Source organism: Cervus elaphus, chromosome 12 (genome assembly GCF_910594005.1).
Source record: "Cervus elaphus chromosome 12, mCerEla1.1, whole genome shotgun sequence".
In the NCBI taxonomy this organism is placed as follows: Eukaryota; Metazoa; Chordata; class Mammalia; order Artiodactyla; family Cervidae; genus Cervus; species Cervus elaphus.
Window position 1 is genome coordinate 10,310,465 of NC_057826.1, and position 22,695 is coordinate 10,333,159.

General features: G+C 40.2%; 1 protein-coding gene across 8 annotated transcripts in view; it reads left to right on the forward strand.

Annotated features, from left to right (window-relative positions):
* Positions 1 to 7,535, forward strand: part of STON2 (stonin 2) — a 159,662-nt gene extending 152,127 nt beyond the window's left edge. For all 8 annotated transcript variants that reach the window (XM_043919645.1, XM_043919639.1, XM_043919638.1 and 5 more), the window contains one exon: positions 582 to 7,535. In XM_043919645.1, coding sequence (XP_043775580.1) covers positions 582 to 665 — 84 coding nt within the window. In that variant the 3' untranslated portion in view covers positions 666 to 7,535. The remainder of the gene's footprint in view (positions 1 to 581) is intronic.
* The last annotated feature ends 15,160 nt before the right edge of the window (positions 7,536 to 22,695 follow it).

Below are 22,695 nucleotides of genomic sequence, written 5' to 3' on the forward strand. Positions count from 1 at the left end.
GGGATCGAACCTGTGCCCCTTGCAGTGGAAGTGCAGAGTCCTGACCTTTGGACTGCCAGGGGATTCTCCGCAGACTGTTTAAAGGGACAAAGTCAGAGAGAGTGTAAACAGCCAACTGCAAAGAAATCCATTCATTTGATAAACCTTTGTGTTTGCCTATATTATTGGGGTTTAATAGTTAAAAGCGCCTGCCCTGTCTTACAGGGCCTGTGCTGTAGTGGGGCTGGGCGAGTGTATAGGGTGCAGGGGAAATATACACAGGGGGGCACCTGATTCTACCTGGGGAGTCAAGAACAGCTTTACAGGAGAGGTGATCTTTGAGCAACTGTGCAAGGCAAAGAAGAAGGATTTCCCGGGTGGACTGAGGGAGAGGAATTCCAGACCAAGCCAAGGGCATGTGCACATTCAGAGCCATGATCTACACAGGGCCAGTAGCTTGGTGTGGCTAAACCCCAGACTGTTAACCAAACTGTAAGGACTCTCAAAGAACCTGGTGAGGTTTTTCTCTTTTGGTTATTTGTTGGGTTGTTTTCCTGATATTTCTTTCTGATTATTTCTCTCCGACGTCTATTTCTTGACAGGTGGAAATTGAGCAAAAGAAGAGTTTGAAGCTGGACTTGGAAGGAGACGACTTGGAAAATCCCAAGGAGTGTGGGGTCCAGTGATGAGGCTGTCTTGCAGGGGGTTCCTGACCCCAGCAGCACCATAGGATGTCTTCCTGAATAGCTGAAATTCAAGTCAGTACCTAGCACGGCTCCTCCCTGCGGGGAACAGTGTATGGACCCTCCTGTTTGTAGTTACCTGTATTCTAACAGGGAACCCTAAGGTGGCTGCCTGGGAGAGGCTCTGACTATGCTTGAAGCACAGGGGTCACCTGGCCTGTGGAGCTTACGGTATAATTAAGCCTCCCTCCACTCTCGCTTATCTCAAGGCTCTTGGGTATGGCTTGTTGCAACTGATAATAGTCAGGAAAAGAAATCCACCCCCCCATCAGTGTTGGCGTGATTTCTTCCTGATGTTCATCTGTCAATCAATTTCTGGAAAACAGTTTCTTGAGAAGTTAATTAACCAAGACTCCACCTCCATCACTCCCTCTAGAGAAAAAAATGACGAAAGGTACAAAACCAATTTCTTCTCTGGGTCTGCTAGACCTTTCTTAGGTGTCTCCACGCTTCAAATGTTAGCACTATGCAAGAAGGAAGTTTCTGAAATGTTTTCTTCCAGGTTTGAGATTGAAACACTTTTTCCATCTTTCTAAAGTGTCAGTCCCAGGGTTCACCATCCTGAGTCACAATAGACAATGGGGAAAAAGGCACAATAGGATGCTTTTAAATTCTGTAATTAGCCCTGTGTTCTGGAAAGAGTGGCTGTTGAACGGAAAGCAAAATTGAGCTATTTTTCTTCGTTCTGGGGAAAAGGAATATTCATTTTGAGATAATATTCATTTCAGGAGACAGCTTCAATCTCAGTGATTTTCTAAATTCCAACTGAAAAATAGATGCCATTTCTGACTCCTGAAATAAATGGATACATATATCTCAGGCATTTGTCAAGGGCATTTTGGGAACTCCATTTTATACCTCATAGCCAGTAGACACCTTCGTGTCTCTAACTCAGACTTTATAGGAAATGTAATTTGAAAAGATCATTTTAAAAGTTGTTTCAAAATTAAGCTTGTATGAGCTTTTCCTAAAAATTCACAGTTTGATAATCACAGTATTCTAATAGATCTGAAAGGCAGAAAACTCTAGGGTAGAGATAGGGGAAAGCCATATTTTTCTAATGTTGGGAACCTTAAATCCTGATTCCAAGAATCTAGGACACTCAATATTCTTTCTCTTCATCTGTTCCTGCTCATATTCTGTACCTCCGCATCCCAGAGGGAATACTAGGATCAACAATTTAAAGGCAGTTTTTATTTGCCTTCTTAGTTCTCTGATGAAGAAGAGAGTAAGGGGGGCAGAAAGTACACCTATCAGATTTATAGATGACCCAGAAGTAGACATATATATCTAGTCTGTTGACTAGTAGATTCAGGATTAATTCATCCCATGAATATTCACTGAATTCTAACTATGTACTGACATTAGGATACAGAAATCATTGTAATTTTTGAAATATGTGAACATAAGACTGAAACTAAAAGGATAAAATTGAACAGGCATTAACAAGAGACTCCCACACTCTGAGTTTCTTAAATGCAACCTTCTGAGTATAGACTAGGGCGCCTATGTGTGTACGGATGTGTGTGTTAATGGGAAAGGTGTTAGAAAGTCCTGGTTTCACAGCAGTTTTTGTAGAAATGTTTTCTTAGGGAAATGTGAGTTCAGTTTTGAGTCAGGGGTATATCATGGCTAAACTAACACATTCGGCCTGTGGTGACAGAAATCTAGGGAGCCCTGCACGCGACACAGCTCAGGCCTCATCTGGTGGAGGACTGGGTTCAGTTCTGGAAACCACATTTTAAGAGAGACATTAATAAATTATTGCATCCAGGGTGGGGTGGCCAGGATCGTGAAGAGTCTGATTATACGTGGAATCGGGCAATAGTTCCCCTGAAGAACAGAAGGTATAGCTGCAAATGGAAAAAGAGGGGATGATATAATAGCTGCCTTGAAATCTCCATTGAACTATAAAAGGGGAGAGGAACTGGGCTTTTCCTGTGTTGCTTCAAAGGGCAAAAAGAGGAGCTTTATAGATGACAGATGTTTGCTTCAACACAAGAAAGAACTTTGCAATAAGAGTTATTCTAAAGAGGAATGGACTCAAGTAGTAGAATTTCCAGTTGCTATAGACACCCAAACAAAAGCTAAAATATCCCATCGCTCCTAAATGCCATGAAAGGGACTCTGAGATTGGATGTAGGCAAGATTCTTACCAAGATACCTTCTACACAGACGTTTAGTTTCAACAGTAATGGGACTCTAACTCTAGTTGTTTTTAGTTTCTAAGTAGCTTTTCATGCTCTTTGAAATATGGTGGGTTCCTCTAGAGGTCTTTGTCAAGTGGGGGGACTCCAAGGCATAGTCCTTCCCTTCTTGTGCTAAAAGCTCATGAGGATTCCTCATAGACACGTTGAGATGGGTGGAAGAGTTGCCAAGGTCAAGCATATTCCAGCACCTTCTTTAGCCAAGGTTAGAGCCCATGCACCCTCACAAGAGCTCTGCTTCACCTGCTAGCATCACATATGTGTATTGGTGGTTGGACCCTTTTTTCCTGTTGGTTAATTCTCATTGCCTTTGTGCTTTACCTGGATATAAATATTTTTTTTAAACCAAGGGTTGGAAAACTTCCTTCCACGCTATCTGCATTCAGCAATCAAATTATCATTCATTTTAAAAAACTTAACACCTTGATTTCATCAGATTTGTTTTCACTGTACTGTTTTTTAGAAACTGTTTATGGGTAGCATTTAGGGAATTGCAAAATGTAAGACTACTTATTTTTAGATGTAGTTTCTATGTAGTTTTGTTAATAACCTACATAGAAAACACAGTTGGACAAATACCTTTTTGATATGCAGATTCTAAGTTTGCCACCCTGACAACTTCTTTTCTATGTTGTCAATAATGTGAAAATACTAGAAGTGAATTCATTTTACTAGTACACAGTCTGTTACTATTAGAACATAAATTAGATGTCCCTTGATATCAAGAGCTATGCTTTTTTTTTGAGGCTGGCGACTTGCTTTGTGACTTCATAGTAAAGGAAGATAAGAAATGCTCTCATTGTGATATGTCAGACAAGAGAATATGAGGTGCTTTGGGGGAGACCAATAAACCCCCTTTGCCACTCTTTCTCTTGGGAATATAGTACTAGTTACGTCTTCTCAAAATTTTGTATTTCATTTAAATATAATCTGGACAGGTTTTTTCTTTTTTTTTTCTATTTTGTCCTCTGCCCCCCACCTGCCCTGACCGTCCTGCATTATTGTCAGGGTTCATAACCCCTGAGAACATTATTTTGGGGGGCACTGCATGGCTTGCAGAATCTTAGTTCCCTGACCAGGGATTAAACCTGGGTCACCACATTGAAAGCTCTGAGTTATAACCACTGGACTGCCAGGGAATTCCTGAGAACGTTGTTTAATGTAAAATATTTCTTATTTGAAATGAGAGTAATTTCTTTTCAGATCTTAACAGATGAGGGCAGGAGCTTCAAAGTGTTAGCCGCTCATTCGTGTCTGACTCTTTGCAACCCCTGGACTGTAGCCCGCCGTACTCCTCTGTCCATGTCCTAGATTCTCCAGGCAAGAATATACTGGAGTGGGTCCCTAGAAATTCACATTCCCAAGAAATGTGACTCATGGAAGCAAGAAATGTATCATTTTTTCTTTCTACTATCTAGCACCAAACTTGGAATGTAATAAATTTCAACTACCTTAAATCCATGCCTACAAGACAAACATATTCATGTAATAAAGAAAAATTATTAGGTATTCAGTAAATGTTTGCTGAATGAATACTGACCCTGAGACTCCAAGACTGCCTAACCCTTCCTTATCATCAGACACTTCACCTTAAAGCGTACAAGCATGCTTTCATTTCCTGGAGCACTTAAGTCATTTCTTTTCTTGCCCCCACTGTCAACTAATAACTGTCAGCACTTAAGCACTTAATGTGCAGCTGAATTTAAACTACAGTGAACCTTATTCATGTTGAAAAACATTTTTATGCCCAAAGATAACAGCAGCATAGATGCTGTCAATAGTCTGGATTACTGATTCAGTTTTGTTCTTGCAAGTCAGAGAGCTCTGTGAGCCTGAGCCTTGTCTATTCGAATGGTCAGTGGGAGAAGGAAGCATTTACTAGAATCAGGGGCAGTCTTGGTGTGCGGGGTCTTTTTGTTTTCCCTAATAGTAACCACTCACCAGTGTCACTGTGTATTTATTTTGTATCATAGTAAGGAAGCCTGAGATAGTAAGCTGAAACTTTTGAAGTAACATCAGGATTTCAGAACTGCTTTAAATCTCTTAAGTGTTGTGGTGGTGGGAAAACAGAATGATCTGAAATTTTCCCTCCGACTCTTGAACATATTAAGTTGATGTGAATAGGAAGTGCTGCCATCTAGCCTACTTTTTAAAATTTTCTCAGTTGGCAATGGTAACTAACTATTCTATGAATGATGATTGTAAGTTAATTCTGACATATCTAGAGTTTAGGTCGTGTTAAAAATGCAACAGGAACTTCAAACAAAACTGGCCAAAAAACTAAATCCACAAAAAATATCATCCAATAAAGGAATTATCTCTTAACATTTCACTACAGGTGTCATCCGAACCGTGACAGCTCTTATGAAATTAGTCATAGCATTCTCACCAACTTCTAAACGTGCTTTCTAAACATTACCAATCTTTAAGTGCCAATTCCATACAAGTCACCATTTCTTCATTTCTTAATTATGTTCTTTGTAAATGAAACTTGCTTTCAATATTGTGACTCATATTTATGTATTTAAGGAATTAAAAGTGAAAGAGATGTATAAGGCAGTCAACAATGTAGAAAATAAATGTGTGTATCAGTAGTATTCTCCCATGTATTCACTAAACCAGGAAAATGGAATTTTTACATTTCTACTACTGTGCCTTAGCAAGTCTGGTTAAGAGTCTAGTTCTTTAAACAACTGGAAAAAAAAAAAAAAAAGTATCTCTGAATTTGTAATATTCCAGGCCTGTAAAGGCAGAAAATATCCATAGTAATGTGTTTGGTAGTGCCTGGAGAGAGGCAAATAATAATTGCATTTAATGAAAAGTTATAAAAGAACAGAATCAAAAAATATAAATTACAGAGAAATGACAAATAGAGCATTGGCCACCAAACCTCAAAATACGTGAACGAGAGGTCATCCCTTAAATGTCAGGAGCTCCAGGAATACTAGGTTTGCCTGGCAGGGATAAACAGTGGAGTTAGTTGAGTTCAACAAGTATTTGGTCAAGGTGCTGTCCCAGCAGCCAGTTCCCTAACGGGAGCTGAGGAAACGCAAGGACACTGTGGACTGCTGATGGAAAGAGAACCGGGGTTTCTAGGAATCTTTAAAGGACACAGTCATAGAGACAATCATCATGGTCAGTCACTGGCTATTTTTCCAATTGGGTTTCAGAAACCTGAGCTAAAAAAGTGAAGACGCTGGACTAGTTGTTCCTTCAGGTCCTTTCAGCTCCACTTGCATAGGCTATGCTCTGGTGCCAATGTTAGTCATGCTCCATGTCGGTAGGACTCTTCATCCAGTCTTGGGAAGCAAGAAGTTAAGATTTGAATACTGGGGAAAGCAGCTGGCCCATCTTTCCCCTGTTTGTGTCTCTTTCATTTACCATCTGCCCCAAAGACCCTGCAACCCTCTGTTTAGTAGCTGCCTTCAAAACACAGAGAAACATGGTGGGTCGCGATCTCATTGGCACCCTGCTCTGGAAGTTCCCCTAGCATCGTCCAGCACAACGGTGGTGTGAGGGTGAAGAGGACTTCATGGATTTGGGTGCTACCCAAAACAGAAGTGTAGGTCTCACCCTCCATGATACGAAAGGGCCATGGCTGACCAACAGTTTATAAATATGTCCTTTTATATAAAAGACTGCGGAAATTGAAGGAAGAAAAAACAGGAAAGATTCTGGGAATATCTGTCACATAGTTATGGCAAAGCCAGACTAGAGAAAAGGCAAGTCCTCCCTATTGGATCTTTTAGTAATAGGAAAATCTAACTATTAATTTTTAAAACACACACACAAGCTACAGAGTAAGCATCTCCTTTGTGGTATGTGTTAGTATGATTTGTTTCTAGTACTAAGAATTGGTCAAATGTAATGGCTTGATTCCAGCCAGCCAGAGGAAGAAATTCCAGCCTCCTCTCCTGGTCCCATCTTCTGCCTGAGATCAAGCCCTCAGCGCTGGCTGTGGACTCCCTCTAGCCACACTGTGACTGAAGCCTTAAGCACCGTGGTCTTGCCTCCCTGTGCTTCAGGATCAGTGCCCCCCATGTGGTTTCCAAGGGGAGCAGTTCTGGAGAAGCAGATGTCCACTCAGATCCTGACAGCAACCAGCTGGACCACAGCATCTAAGGGTTTTGAAGTACTGGGGTAGCAGAAGGAAGAATTTGAACAGCTCTCACTCTGAGTCAGCATTCATTTAACCTTTGTGTCAGCCTGCCAACAGAACCTAGAGAAAGTTTACCATATTCAGGAAATGAAACAACCAGTGTTTTAAGCCTGGAAGTGATAAAAAAGCACCCCCTCCTCACTCTCCACTTGTGATGCTCATCGTGAATTTCAATATGTCAGGATGGAGGGACCCAGGATCCCAGTGAATGATTCAGCTGGTCCAAGGCTTGGGTTTTCCTTTCTTCATCATCCATCCTCATTCAGTGTTGTGATTTATTTTATGTAAAAAGTTTACTTAAAAAAATATGCGCCTCTGTAATAAAGTCTACACACTGGCTAACTCTGTAGAGGTGAGGTTTTGTTTTCAGCTATTCCGCTGATTATCACCTGTACCCCCCTTTTTGAGCTATGAAAAAGACCTATTAATAAAAACTTTTAAACAAAATCTATGCAAGATTTAATTCAATCAAGCATTAAAAAATGTTTATTATTAAGAAGACTCATCACCCAGTTAATACAGTGAGTGATCATAAGTTGACAAGTTACCAAGTGATTTGTATCCTAGGTTAAGTTTATCATGAATATACTTTAGTGAATTCAAGATATATTTTCTGCATTCCTACTTTGTGCCTAACCCTGTAAGAAAACAAAACAGTTCTTACAGGGATTTTTTTGGCAGTAAGAAAATGCATATATAAATAAGTGAGAAATATAAAAGGGGACATAATCAAATAACACACTTATTTGTATTATGTTTCTGGCATATCGTTAGCACTCTACAAATAACTTTAATTCACTGATGAATCCAAATGACTAATGTCAACGTAAATGCAGGGGAAAAAAAATCATTATGGACTAAAATACTTGGGAGGTTTTCATAAGAAAGATGGCTTTTCAGTGAGGCCTGGAGGTGAGGATAAAATGGAATTCAGTGGCAAGAGCACGGGAGTTTAGAGTTGGGAAGACGCAAAGGTAGACGCAGTTGGATTAAGAGAGAAGCCTCACCTGCATCAGGGGTTCCTGCACACCAAGAGGTAAGAGCAACAGGGGGCCGAGCTGTGGGAGAGCTGGCCTCCAGCTTGAGGTTGGACTCAGTCTCGTAAATACCATGGAGCCACTTGAGAATCTTGCCAAGAAAGCTTTATTCTGGAATGACTAATTGCCTGCAACGTGCAGGTTGTTTGGGTCTAGGGGAAAGATTGAAGGCAAGGAAAATAAAGGGTGGGGTTTTTTGTGTGTGTGTGTGTGTAAACAAGAAAGAGACAGAGCTTTGTGTTTTGGTTAGTTCAAAACAGACCATAGGCATCTTATTGCAAAATACAGTTATCCACAAGGGGAGAACTCAGGTCAGTTAAGTGGTTCCTACCATTGTGGGAACTCTATCCTGAATAGAACACACAGAATTTCTTAGCCTAGGTGGTGCAAAATTAATTTATATTAGTAACTTATCAGGTATACAATAGGATGAAAAGCCAAATAAGAGCATAAGGTTTTCTTAGATTGTGGATATTCTACTCCTTCCCCCATTCTTCGCTTGCTATCTGCCCAGAGTCCTCTTGAACAAATTTTGAGACCTAATTGTCTAGTTCCCATGTTGTCACAAGGTTTTAGCCTTCTAAAGTCCCCCTTTCTTTTAATACCCAAGTGGAGCAACTACTCAAGTAACTCTTTGGAGCCAAGTATGCTTCCTGGGATTCCTTAGGATTTGGGGGAGGAAGGGCTGGGAATGAGAGGAAGTGAAGATGAGGATTTAAATGTCTTCCGCGTCACCTGTCAGCTCTTAAAACTCTTCTCAGCTCCTCTTTTATCACTTCCGACTATGTGCTCTGTATTCCTCCAGGCTGGGCACTTTCTGTCTCCCTAGACATAATAATATGACCTAACACTTAGGTAGTGCTTATACTCTGGTGACACCACCTGGACCAAGTATTTTAGATGCACAGACATAGTTTAGATCTTATTTAATGAAGGCAGCCCCCTCTCCATTCGGCAAGGTGCTAATAATTCAAGGTTGGGGGTTACAACCAATGCTGACTTTAGTTTAAAATCAGTGGTGAGTATTTACAGCTGGACACGGGGAAAGAACCTAAAATGAAGTATCAGGTATCCTTGTGTCTAAAGTTCATTGCCAATACCCCACAGAGGGAATTCTTATTAAAGATTTTTCTCACTTAGCTCTAGCTTGAGTAAAGGTGCCAATCCCTCAAGTCCCCAGACTTACTGTTTCACTGCCAAGGGAGAACTGAAAACTCACTCTTGAAAATCACTTAATAGATTAGTGACACCCTACAGAATAGACTAGGGTGTCAGCCTTCTTTAATGAGAGGATACCACTAGAATCATCACCACCCAAAATCCCAGCCACCTGCACAGTGCCTTCCAGTTCACGGTCAATGTGGAGAGAAATCATTAAAATGAGTCCCACAGTTATCCCCTGAGTTTAGCAATGTGAATTGACTGCTTCAGGCTTGACAGCATCTTTTATTGGCCTCACAGATCCACTGAGTGGAATGGCAGACCAAATAACTTGAACAGACGTATATCCATTATACTTCATTTTATTAGGCAAAGTAATTTTTATTTCCACTCCTTCACATCCTATTATGGACCCAAGAAAAGATGCTGAAGTATCTTTCCATACCAAAGAGAATTATGTGTTAGATCTCTAAAAAAAAGAACGTATTCACGATTTTTACTTAGAGGTCTCAAAATTACAGATAATATTTTTCAGTAGGAGTTAAAACCAACATACAGGTACTTTCCTCCCAAACACAGTCTAGGTCTCAACAGAAAAGAATGGGATAAAATCTATTCTCAACCTATCAAGAGCAGACCCAGGGGTCAAGACTTCTCTCTTAGCTCCCTCTGCTGTCCTCCCCTCTCTTCTTTCACCAACAGGCATAAAGTCCCAGAAGCCTAGACTAATCTGCTGACAGTAGCAGAGAAAAGGATATATATAATTCAGAAACTGGGACAGTCTCCAATTATTTCTTCCCACATTGAACTCTTTTTGAACAAGCCCCTATTGTACATCTCTTCTACTGCCTTTAGTTCTTATGTGCAGTCTTTTAGCATTTTATATTTATTGGCTTTATCCTCCTCATTAAAAAGCAGCAGCTATTATTGCTTTCTCAGTATATGGCCAAAGTGCACCAAAAGCAAAATGAGTCAGCAAGTATAATCAACATGCAACTGAATATGACTAAAATTCATTCTGTATTTTAGTTAAGACTTTCGTGAAGTCAACTCCTCTTTCCATTTCTGATCCTCTGCAGTCTGGGAAATCTACTGCTACTTTTCTCTCTCTATGCACCTCAGAAATTTACTGCTGTTAGAAATGCTGCAAGAATCCTGAATTCTCCCAATTTGCCAGGCAGTACAAAACTTAGCCCTTAATTTCACTCTCTTAATAATATACATCTAAAAAAAATAATATACATCTAATAAGGGGATGACAACTGCAATGAAGAAAGAAATGCTCGGTGCAAAGGATATAAATATTTGGTGACCAGACTGAATGTTGGGGCAAAGGAGAATCAACACTTTAGACCTACTGAACCTGGGTATGTTTATCCTGCAAGCCTTGCCAGTAGCCTATCAGAAACCTACTATTAAAAACAAACAAACAAACAAAAACTTGCTGTTTCTTTTGCTACCAAACTAACAAGTATATACTAATATATTCTCTCCTGAGACTTTAAAATGATGAACTTAAAGAGTACCCAAGACAAAGCAGGACAGATAGGACGCTGCAAAAGTTTGGAGGAGAGTGCAGCTGTTGGTTTGCAGCAAGCAAAACAGAGACCTGCCCAGATGGTCTGGGCCATCGCCGTGTGCTCAGCCTCAGGCCTGTGTCCGCTGGTGCGGGCGGGGGCTGAGTGCTGAAACTCAGGCTTCAGAGGCCACACCTGGGGCAAGGACTCAGGTTGGCGGAATGGAGACAGCCTGCAGCGACTGGAGCGTGTTATAGGCCACAACCAGGGGTATATGTGAAAGTCTAGGCCCACCACAGACATCCAGTTCAGGAAGGGGGAGTGGAAGGATGTGTGCTCATCTCCTCCTGCGAGAGCACCAAAATTGCAACTAGCTGTTGAACAGCCATGGACAGGAGGCCGCTGGAACCCACCAAAAAAAAAGATACTCCACTTCCAGAGACAACAAAGAAGATGCAGCAAGATGGTAGTAGGGACACAATTACTACGCAATTTGATAAAATCAAATCCCATACCTGCTGGGTGGGTAACCCACAGACTGGAGAACAGTAATAACCGAAGAAGTTCTCACACTGTTGTGAAGGTTCTGAACCCCATGTCAGGATTCTCAGCCTGGGGATCCAACAAAGGGACTGGGAATCCCCAGGGAATCTGGCCTTGAGGGCCAGTGGGATTTGATTATAGGTCTTCCAGAGGACTGGGGGAAACAGAGACTCCAGTCATAGGAGGCACAAACAAAATTTTGTGTGCACCAAGACCCAGAGGAGAGGAGCAGTGACCCCAAGGAGACTGAATCAAAACTACCAGCTAGTGTTGGAGGGCCTCCTGAGGAGGTGTGGGTCGGCAGGGGCTCACCACAGGGACAGGGGCATTGGAAGGCCCCCTTGGCGTAAACCCTCTTGGAGTTCGCCATTAACCCTACCATAGAGTCTGTAGTGACAGACTTTATTTTCTTGGGCTCCAAAATCACTGCCATGAAATTAAAAGATGTTTGCTCCTTGGAAGAAAAGCTATGACCAACCTAGATAACATGTTAAAAAGCAGAGACATTACTTTGCTGACAAAGGTCCATCTAGTGAGAGCTATTGTTTTTCCAGTAGTCATGTATGGACATGAGAGTTGGACCATAAAGAAGGCTGAGGGCTGAAGAATTGATGCTTCTGAACCGTGGTGTTGGAGAAGAGTCTTGAGAGTCCCTTGGACTACAAGGAGATCCAACCAGTCCATCCTAAAGGAAATCAGTTCTGAATATTCATTGGAAGGATTGATGCTGAAGCTGAAACTCCAATACTTTGGCCACCTGATATAAAGAGCTGACCCATTAGAAAAGACCCTGATGCTGGGAAAGATTAAAAGCGGGAGGAGAAGGGGACGACAGAGGATGAGATGGTTGGACGGCATCACTGACTCAATGGACATGGGTTTAAGTAAGCTCCAGGAAATGGTGATGGACATGGAAGCCTGGTGTGCTGCAGTCCATAGGGTCACAAAGAGTCAGACACAACTGAGTGACTGAACAACAAGAGCCCAAAGACCTCAGGGATGGGTCACCTCAGGCCAAGCAACTACCAGGGAGGGAGTGCAACCCCACCCGTCAGCAGTTAATTGGATTAAAGCTTTACTGAGCAAGGCCCTGCACACCAGAGCAAGACCCAGTTTTTCCCATGGCCAATCCCTCCCATCAAGAAGCTTGCAATCTACAGTCAGTGTGATCCCTGTCAAATCACCAATGGCATTTTTCACAGAATTAGAACGAAAAATTTCACAATTCATATGGAAGCACAAAAGACCCTGAATAGTGAAAGCAGTCTTGAGAAAGAAGAATGAAGCTGGAGGAATCCACCTTCCTGACTTCAGACTATCCTACTAAACTATAGTCATCAAGATAGTACGGAACTGACACCAAAACAGAAATATGGATCAAAGGAACAAGGTAGCCCAGAAATAAACCCACACACCCGTGGGCACCTTATTATCAACAAAGGAGACAAGAATATACAATGGGGCAAAGAGAGCCTCTGCATTAAGTGCTGCTGGGAAAACTGGACAGTTGCATGTAAAAGAATGAAATTAGAACACTTCCAAACACCATACACAAAGATAAACTCAAAAATGGGTTAAAGACCTAAATATAAGACCAGAAACTATAAAACTCTTAGAGGAAAATACAGGCAGAACACTCGATGACATAAATCACAGCAAGATCCTCTATGACCCACCTCCTAGAGTAATGGAAATAAAAACAAAAGTAAACAAGTGGGACCTCATTAAACTTAAGTCTTTTGCACAGCAAAGGAAACTTTATAGTTTCCTCATTTATACGAGGTGAAAACACAACCCTCAGAATGGGAGAAAATAATAGCAAATGGAAAAACTGACAAAGGATTAATTTAAAAAATATACAAACAGCTCATACAAGTTAATACCAGAAAAATAACCCAATTAAAAAGTGGGGAAAAGACCTAAACAGACGTTTCTCCAAAGAAGACAGACAGATGGCTAACGAACACATGAAAAGATGCTCAACATTGCTCATTATTAGAGAAATGCAAATCAAAACTACAACAAGACATCACCTCACGCTGGTCAGAGTGGCCATCATCAAAGAGTCTACAAACAATAAATGCTGGAGAGGGTGTGAAGAAAAGGGAACCCACTTGCACTGTTGGTGGGAATGTAAATTGATACAGCCACTATGGAAGACATACCAGTATGGAGATTCCTTAAAAGACTAGGAATAAAACCACCAATGACCCAGCAACCTCACTATTAGGCATGTAGTCTGAGGAAACCAAAATTGAAAAAGACACATGTACCTCAGTGTTCATTGAAGCACTATTTACAATAAGCTAGAACATGGAGGCAACCTAGATGTTCATCGACAGATGAATGGATAAAGAAGCTGTGGTACATATACACAATGGAATATTACTCAGTCTTAAAAAGGAATGCATTTGAATCAGTTTTAATGATGTGGATGAACCTAGAGCCTATTACCCAGAATGAAGTAAGTCAGGAAGAGAAAGATAAATATCATATACTAGCCTATATATATGGAATCTAGAAAGATGGCACTGATGAATTTATTTACAGGGAAGCAATGGGGAAACAGACATAGAGAACAGACTTATCAAGTGGCGGGGAGGAAGGAGAGGGTGAAATGTATGGAGAGAGACAGATGGAAACTTACATAACCGCGTGTAAAATAGAGACCCATCGGGAATTTGCTGTATGGCTCAGGGAACTCAAACGGGGGCTCTGTTAACAACCTAGAGGGGTGGGATGGGGAAGGAGATGGGAGGGAGGTTTGGGAGGGGACGTATGTATACCTATGGCAGATTCATGTTGATATTTGGCAGGAAACAACAAAATTCTGCAAAGCAATTATCCTTCAATTAAAAAATAAATAATTAAAAAAAGCTTACACAAGCCTCTTAGCCTCACCCATTAGAGGGCAGACAGAAGAAGCAAGAAAAGGCACAGACTCATAACAGCTAAAACAAAATCCATATTACAGAAAATTAATCATCATGAAAAAGCAGAAAGTTATATCCCAGATGAAGGGACAAGATAAAAGCCCAGAGAAAAAATATAAATGAAGTGGAGATAGGCCCACCACAGAAGTGAAGTGCCTTTGTTAATAAGCATAGAAGGAAGGGATGGAGGTCTCCTTAAAAGCCTCTTCTCCCACACGCTGTCAGAAGACTTGGCGCCACCTCTGCAAGTTCGGGGAGAGCATCAGCAGGCTGCCCACATGCAGCAGCGGGGCTGAAACCTGAGGTGTGCAGATTTATGCCTTCACTGTCGGCTTTGGAAACTCAGTGCCTATGGGATATCTGAGTGGAAGATAGAATAATGGAAATCACCCATTCAGAACAGCAGACAGAAAACCAAATTTTAAAAAAAAGCAATATAAAAGACCTATAGAATAATATAAAGCTTGCCAATCTATGCATATTGGGGATTGCAGTAGGAGAAGAAAGAGAAAAAAGAGTCAAAAACAAACTGAAAAAAACTGTGGCTGAAAACTTCCCAAACCTAAAGAAGGAAAGAGACACTCGGGTACAGGAAGCACAGAAAGTCCCAAAAAAGATGAATCCAAAGAGACCTACACCAAGACATATTATCATCAAAATATTCTACCCAGCAAGACTATCAGTTAGAAGTGATAAAGAATTTTTCAGATCTGCAAAAACTGAAAGAATACAGCAATACTAAACCTTTCCTAAAAGAAATATTGAAAGATCTTTTATAAATACAAGAAAAGCAGTAATCTATTGGAAAGAAGAAAATTACGATTGAAACATAAATTACTTAAATAGACCAGTCTTCAGATTAAAAAAACAAACAAAAAATCTTGGTGAAAGTGATAACTACAATGAATGGCAAAAGGATAAACATGAAGATATAAAAGAGGACATGAAAATCATAAACTGTGGGGGAAGAGAGTAAGAAAATGCAATTCATTTTCAGAAGGTGTGTGAGCCTATTTTACTAACTCTAAAGAAAGTATATATAGGAAAGGGTTAACATACTTGAAAACAGGGTAACCACACATCAAAAACATACAACAGAGTCAGAAAAGCCAAAATAAGAGATTATAAGCATAATGCAAAAGAAAATCATCAAATCACAGAAGGAAAAAGAAAAAGGAACAAGGAAGAAATACGAAATCGACTGGAAATAAGGTCTAAAATGACAGTAAATACATATCTCTCATAATTACCTTCTGTGCCAATGAATTAAAGGCCCAATCAAAAGAGTGGCTGATTGGATTAAAAAAACAAGATCCTACAATATGCTGCCTACAAGAGACTCACTTTAGGACAAAGGACACACACCTATTAAAAGTGATGGGATGGAAAAATATATTTCATGCAAATGGAAATTACAAGAAAGCAGGGGTCATAATATTCATATCAGACAAAACAGACTTTAAAACAAAGTCCATAAAGAAAGATAAATAAGGACACTATATAATGATAAAAGGATCAATAAGAGGAAATTATACTTGTCAACAAACATGCACCCAATATAGAAACACCTAAATACATAAAAACTAACATATATAAAGGGAGAAATGATGAGAATACAATAATAGGAAGACATTTTTTCAGACTTACATCAATGGACAGATCTTCTGAACAGAAAATCAATAAGGCAACAGAGATCCTAAATGGTACCATAGCACAGTTAGATAATATTTTTAAGGCATTACATCCCAAAATCCCAGAAAACACATCCATTTCAAGTGCACATGGAACAATGTCTGGAACTGACCACATACTAGGGCACAAAACGAGCCTCAACAAATTTTAGGGTACAAAAATTATTTCAAGCATCTTTTCTGACCACGATGGCATGAAACTAGAAATCACAGAAACAAGACAAAAATGATTACATGGAGACTAAATAACATGCTACTAAAAAAATCAATGGTCAGGACTTCCCTGGTGATCCAGTGGCTAACTCTCTGTGCTCCCAATGAAGGGGGCCCAAATTCAATCCCTGGTCAGGGAAATAGATCCCACATGCCAAAACTAAAGATAGCATGTGCTGCAACTAAAACCTGGCACAGGCAAATAAATACTTAAAAACAAACAAACAAAAACAGAAAGATCAATGAAGTTAAAGGCTTGTTCTTTGAAAAGATAAACAAAGTTGACAAATCTTTAGCCAGTGGTGGTGGTGATGGTTTAGTTGCTAAGTCATGTCCAACTCTTGTGACCCCATGAACTACAGCCCGCCAGGATCCTCTGTCCATGGAATATCCCAGGCATGAATATTGGAGTGGGTAGCCGTTCCCTTCTCCAGGGGATCTTCCCGACCCAAGGATCAAACCTGCCAGGAGCCATTATGGGAGATCCTGCCCATGACGAGGTCATGAAGAAAATACCAGGCAGGCAAGGCGGTCCGGGGCCCCATCCATGACGAGGTCATGAGGAAAAAAACTGACAGGCAAGGCCGTCTAGGATGAGGGACCCTCCAGGTTGGCCTCGGCCTCTACCCCACCCTGTATCCTCCCCCGTTTTCTGCTGTTGTTCTTATTTGCCCTGCTGCAGATTCTTGTGTTGCCTGCCGAGAGCTCTCCTGCTCCTCTTTCACTGAATAAAGACCAACTTAAAAGCTAATTAATAAATCTCCTGGATGCTGGTACCCTATGAAGAGGCCAGGGCTGAAGGAAATGCTTCATTTCAAACCCTTTTGCTGGCATTCTGGCTTGTTTGATAAACGTGTGCTCTCATTGCACAAAATGCTCATGATTGTTCTAAACATCCTAAGCACAGTACGCTAACAAAAGAAACTATTAAGCATAGGTCCCTCCGCGGGGTGAGAAAAGCTCCACAAATATTATAGCCACAAATGTGCCTAATAGAAAATAGTTTAGATAGAGATTAGCTGGTGACTTCTTGCAGGTAATTAACTTTTGGACTAAGAGCCTGTTTTGTGCCATATCTGCTGTTTTTGCAATCCTTTGCATTTCTGTTCTGTAAAAAATGTAATCCTATCTAGTTCCCATGGAGATGACACCTAATAGAAAGAAAATAGATTAACCACAAAAAAGACAGGGTCGGCTACTGAAGTTGCTTAAAGTTGCACCAGGTGCAAGCCATAAATTGTCAACAGGCCTGAAAGCCAAAAGATATTATACATAGAGATTAACCATTAAAAAGGCCCTAATAGGCACAGAGCCCTTTGGGGGGTGAGGAAGCCCTATTAGAGAATACAAAAAATATTGTTTTAAAAGTGGTTATTGGATCAACGTTTGATTGATGTTAATGTGCTGAGGTTGTGCAGTGGAAACTATTGTTAATATAGTTGGAGATCTAGAAAAACAAGAGTTTAGCCCTAGTGTAAAAACAATAAGATAACTGTTCATTTTAACCAGGGGTGCTAAACAGGGGCTCCCTCACCAGAGCTGCAGAGTCTTTGTGTGTTAAACTTTTTAGATAAATTTAACTGAGAATTTCTGCAAAAAGACTGACTTTTATGTTAACAGGATTGTATTTCTATTATGTTGTGACTTGCTATACCATGAAACTGCCAATTTTCTGTTTTCTGCTAACCTCAAGGCCAGAAGATAATGTACAAAAAATCTATGGGAAAAGACTCTCATAAGCAAAAAATATACAGAGCACACCTGGTTTCGTGAAGGACAAGCTGAGGGTATGAAGGACAACTTAGGGTATAAAGGCTACGGTGAAAAATAAAGCAACGGCCAGACTCTGCTGCATATCCTAGTCTGGTCCCTCTCCCTCTCCCCCTCCCCCTCCCCCTCCCCCCTCGCAAACTTGGCCCCATCAAGGCAGGTCCTACGTGTCTCTCTCTTGCCGATGCCGTTCATCCTGAGGGTTCCCCTGGGTCCTGCTGGGGCTGGAGTCTCCTGCATCGCAGGTGGATTCTTCACTGACTGAACCACCAAGGAAGCCCCTTAGCAGACTCATCAACAAAACAAGGGAATGGGCCCAAATCAACAAAATCAGAAATCAAAAAGAAGTTACAACTGACACCACAGAAGTAAAAGTGAAAATGAAAGTCTCTCAGTCATGTCTGACTCTTTGCGACTCCATGGACTGTAGTCAGCCAGACTCCTCTGTCCATGGAATTCTCCAGGCAACACTGTAGTGGGTTACCATTCTCTTCTCCAGGGCATTTTCCTGACCCAGGGATCAAACCCAGGTCTCCTGCATTGCAGGTGGATTCTTTACCATCTGAACTACCAGGGAAGCTCCTCACCACAGAAGTACAAAGGACTATAAAAGACTACTAGGAGCAAACATATGAAAATAATATGGACAACCTAGAATAAATGGAAACGTTCTGATAAATGTACACTCTCCCAAGACTTAAACAGGAAGAAAGAGAAAATATAAACAGACCAATTATGAGTAACGCAACTGAATCAGTAATTTTAAAACTCCCAAAAAACAAAAGTCTAGGACTAGCTGGCTTCACGGGTGAATTCTATCAAATTCTATCTAATCAAATTTTAGAAAAGAGTTAATATCTATCCTTCTGAAACTATTTCAAAGTAACTGCAGAGGGAGGAAAACTTACAAACTCATTCTATGAGGCCATCATCACCCTGATACCAAAATGGACCAAGATATCACAAATATAAAATTTACAGGCCAAAATCTCTGATGAACATAGATGCAAAAATCCTCAACAAAATATTAGCAAATCAAATCCAACAATACATTAAAAGGATAATATATTAAGATCAAGTCGGATTTATTCCAGGAATGTAGGATTTTTCAGTATCCATAAATCAATTGATGTGATGCACTACATTAATAAATTGAAGAATATAAACCATATAATCAGCATAACAGGTACAAATAAAGGTCTTGACAAAACTTAACATCTATTTATGATAAAAACTCTCCAGAAAGTGGGCACAGAGGGAACATACCTCAACATAGTAAAGGCCATATGACAGATCCATCATTAATATCATGCTCAATGGTGAAAAGCTGAAAGTGTTTCCTCTAAGATCAGGAACAAGACAAGGATGCCCACTCTTGCCACTTTTATTCAACTTAATATTGGAAGTCATAGCCACAGCAATCAGACAAGAAAAAGAAAAAGAATCCAAATTGGAAAGGAAGAAGCAAAACTAACACTGTTTTGCAGATGACATGACTACTATACATAGAAAATCCTAAAGATGCCATCAGAAAACTACTAGAGCTCATCAATGAATTTGGTAAAATTTCTGAAAATTAATATATAGGAATCTGTTGCATTTCTATACACTAGCAGTGAACTACCAGAAAGAGAAATGAAGGAAACAATCCCATTTACCACTGCACTCAAAACAACTGAATACCTAGGGATAAATCTACTTAGGGAAGTAAAAGACTTGTAATCAGAAAACCGTAAGACACTGATGAAAGAAACTGAAGAAGACACACACAGATGGAAAGATATGCCATGTTCTTGGACGAGAAGAATTAATATTGTTAAAATGACCACACTACTGAACACAATCTACAGATTCAACGCAATCCCTATCCAAATACCAAGTGCATTTTTCACAGAAGTGGAACAAATAACTCAAAAATGAGTATAGAAACACGAAAGACCTTGAATAGCCAGAACAATCCTGAGAAAAACAGAGCTGGCAGACTCAGGCTCCCTGACTTCACACTATACTACAAAGCTATAGTAACCTAAACAGTATGGTCCTGGCACAAAAACAGACCCAGAGACCGATGGGACAGAGCAGACAGCCTGGAGAAAGAACCCACGCGCTTGTGGTCAATTGATCTATGCAAAGGAGAAGAGAGAGTCTCTGCAATAAGTGGTACTGGGAAAACTGGACAGCTACATGTAAAAGAATGAAACTAGACTATTTTCCAACACTGCACACAAAAATAAACTCAAAATAGATTAAAGACCTTAGTACCAGTTCAGTTCAGTTCAGTCGCTCAGTCGTGTCCGACTCTTTGCGACCCCATGAATCGCAGCACGCCAGGCCTCCCTGTCCATCACCAACTCCCGGAGTTTACTCAAACCCATGTCCATTGAGTCGGTGATGCCATCCAACCATCTCGTCCTCTGTCGTCCCCTTCTCCTCCTGCCCCCAATCCCTCCCAGCAAGACTGGATAATATAAAACTCTTAGGGGAAAACAGGGCAGAACACTGTTTGATATACATCACAGCAGTATTTTTTTGGCTCTGATTCCTAAAGCAAAGGAATTATAAGCAAAAATAAACAAATGGGACCTAATAAAACTTTAAAGTTTTTTCACAGGAAAGGAAACCATTGACCCAATGAAAAGACAACCTATTAAATGGCAGAAAAACTTGTCAAATGGTATGATTTGTAAGTGGTTAATATCCCAAATATATATACAGCTTATCCAGCTCATACAACTCAGCCTCAACAAACAACCTCCTCCCCAAACCCAAACCACCCAATTAAGAAATCTGCAGAAGAAATGAATAGACATTTTCCCAAGATGACATGCATGTGGCCAACAGGCACAGAGAACAATGCTCAACATTGCTAATCATCAGGGAAATGAAAATCAAAATCACAGTGAGATGTCACCTCAGACCTGCCAGAATAGTTATCATCAAATAGAATACAAGGAACAAATGTTGGCAAGAATGTAGAGAAAAGGGAACTTTTGAACACCATTGTTGGGAATGTTAATTTCTGTAGCCACTGTGGAAAACAGGTTTATTTAAAAACTAAAAATAGAAGCACCACATGACCCACCAATTCCGTTTGTAGACATATTTTTTTCCATTTATTTTTATTAGTTGGAGGCTAATTACTTTACAATATTGTAGTGGTTTTTGCCATACATTGACATGAATCAGCCATGGATTTACATGTGTTCCCCGTCCCGATCCCCCCTCCTGCCTCCCTCTCCATCCCATCCCTCTGGGTCTTCCCAGTGCACCAGCCCTGAGCATATATTTGAAAAAAAATGAAGCCACTAATTTGAAAAGATACATGCACCCCAATGTTCATATCAGTATTACTTAAAATTGTCAAGATACTGAGGCAAACTAAGTGTCCATCAACAGACAGGTGGAGAAAATATGGTGTGAAATATAATGGAATACTACTCAGTCATAAAAATGAAGGAAATTTTGCCATTTGCAACCACAAATGAACTTGGAGGGTAATTTTGCAAAGTGAAATTAAGTCAGAAAAAGACAAATACTGTATGATATCACTTATGTGTGTAATCTAAAATATAAAACTATAACAAAATATAACCAAAAAAAGACTCACAGATATACAGAACTAACAGTGGCTATAGAGGGGCAACATAAGGGTAGGAGATTAAGAGATACAAACTACTGTAGATAAAATAAGCTATAAGGATATACTGTACAACACAGAATATAGCCAATATTTTATAATAACTATAAAGGGACTGTAACATTTAAAAATTGTGAATCACTATACAGTACACTTTAACTTACATAATATTATACATCAGCTATAATTCAGTGTAAAAAAACAACAAATACATACGGATCGCACTTATATGAGGTACTTATTGTAGTCCAGATCAGAGACACAAAGCAGACTGATTGTTGCCAGGAGCTGGGGTTAAAGGGGAGTGGGGAACTGCTGTTTAACTGCACCCAGAGTTTCACTTCCGCGAGATGAAGCATTCTGGAGATGGATGTCTGGTGACAGTAGCACAACAATGTGAATGTATTTAATACCACTGACCAGTGCACTTAAAAATGGTTAAGATGATAAATTGTGTTATGCATATTTTACACTAAAAAACCACTGAAAAAAATCAATATCATTACTCTCACCAAATACAATCCTATTTCTGTGTTCTAACAACGAAGCTTCTCAAAAAGTTCTCTATATTTGTTCCCATCATTTTTTCACTTATTTTCTTCTCAATTCATTCCAATTTATTTTCCATCTCCATCATTACACCATAATGGCTTTTCCCCAAAGTCTTTCAACTTAATAAGTCCAAGAGTTTTTTTCTATCATCATCTTACTAGCTTCTTAGCCCCACTGGACAGCAATAAGCCCTCTCTTTGAAACATTCTCTTCCCTTGGTGCCTATAGCCACCCTTCATTCTTAGTCTCACTCTCCTGGTTTATATGCTACATCATTTCCTGCTCCTTCCCAGTCGTGTTTTTTGGCTCTTTCTCCTAGGTCTATTCTCTAAATATCAGCATGCTTCCACTTGCTCCCTTTACACTCCTCCTGTGATCTCATACATTCCATGGCTATAAATAACTATATATGCTAAATGATTCACAAATCTTTATCTCCAGGTCAGCTTATTGAGCTCTAAACTCATATTCAGGCTTATTACTATCCCCATCTGAATGTTCAACAGACATCTAAACCTAACCAAAGCATAACTTTTCTCATCCAAACATGTCT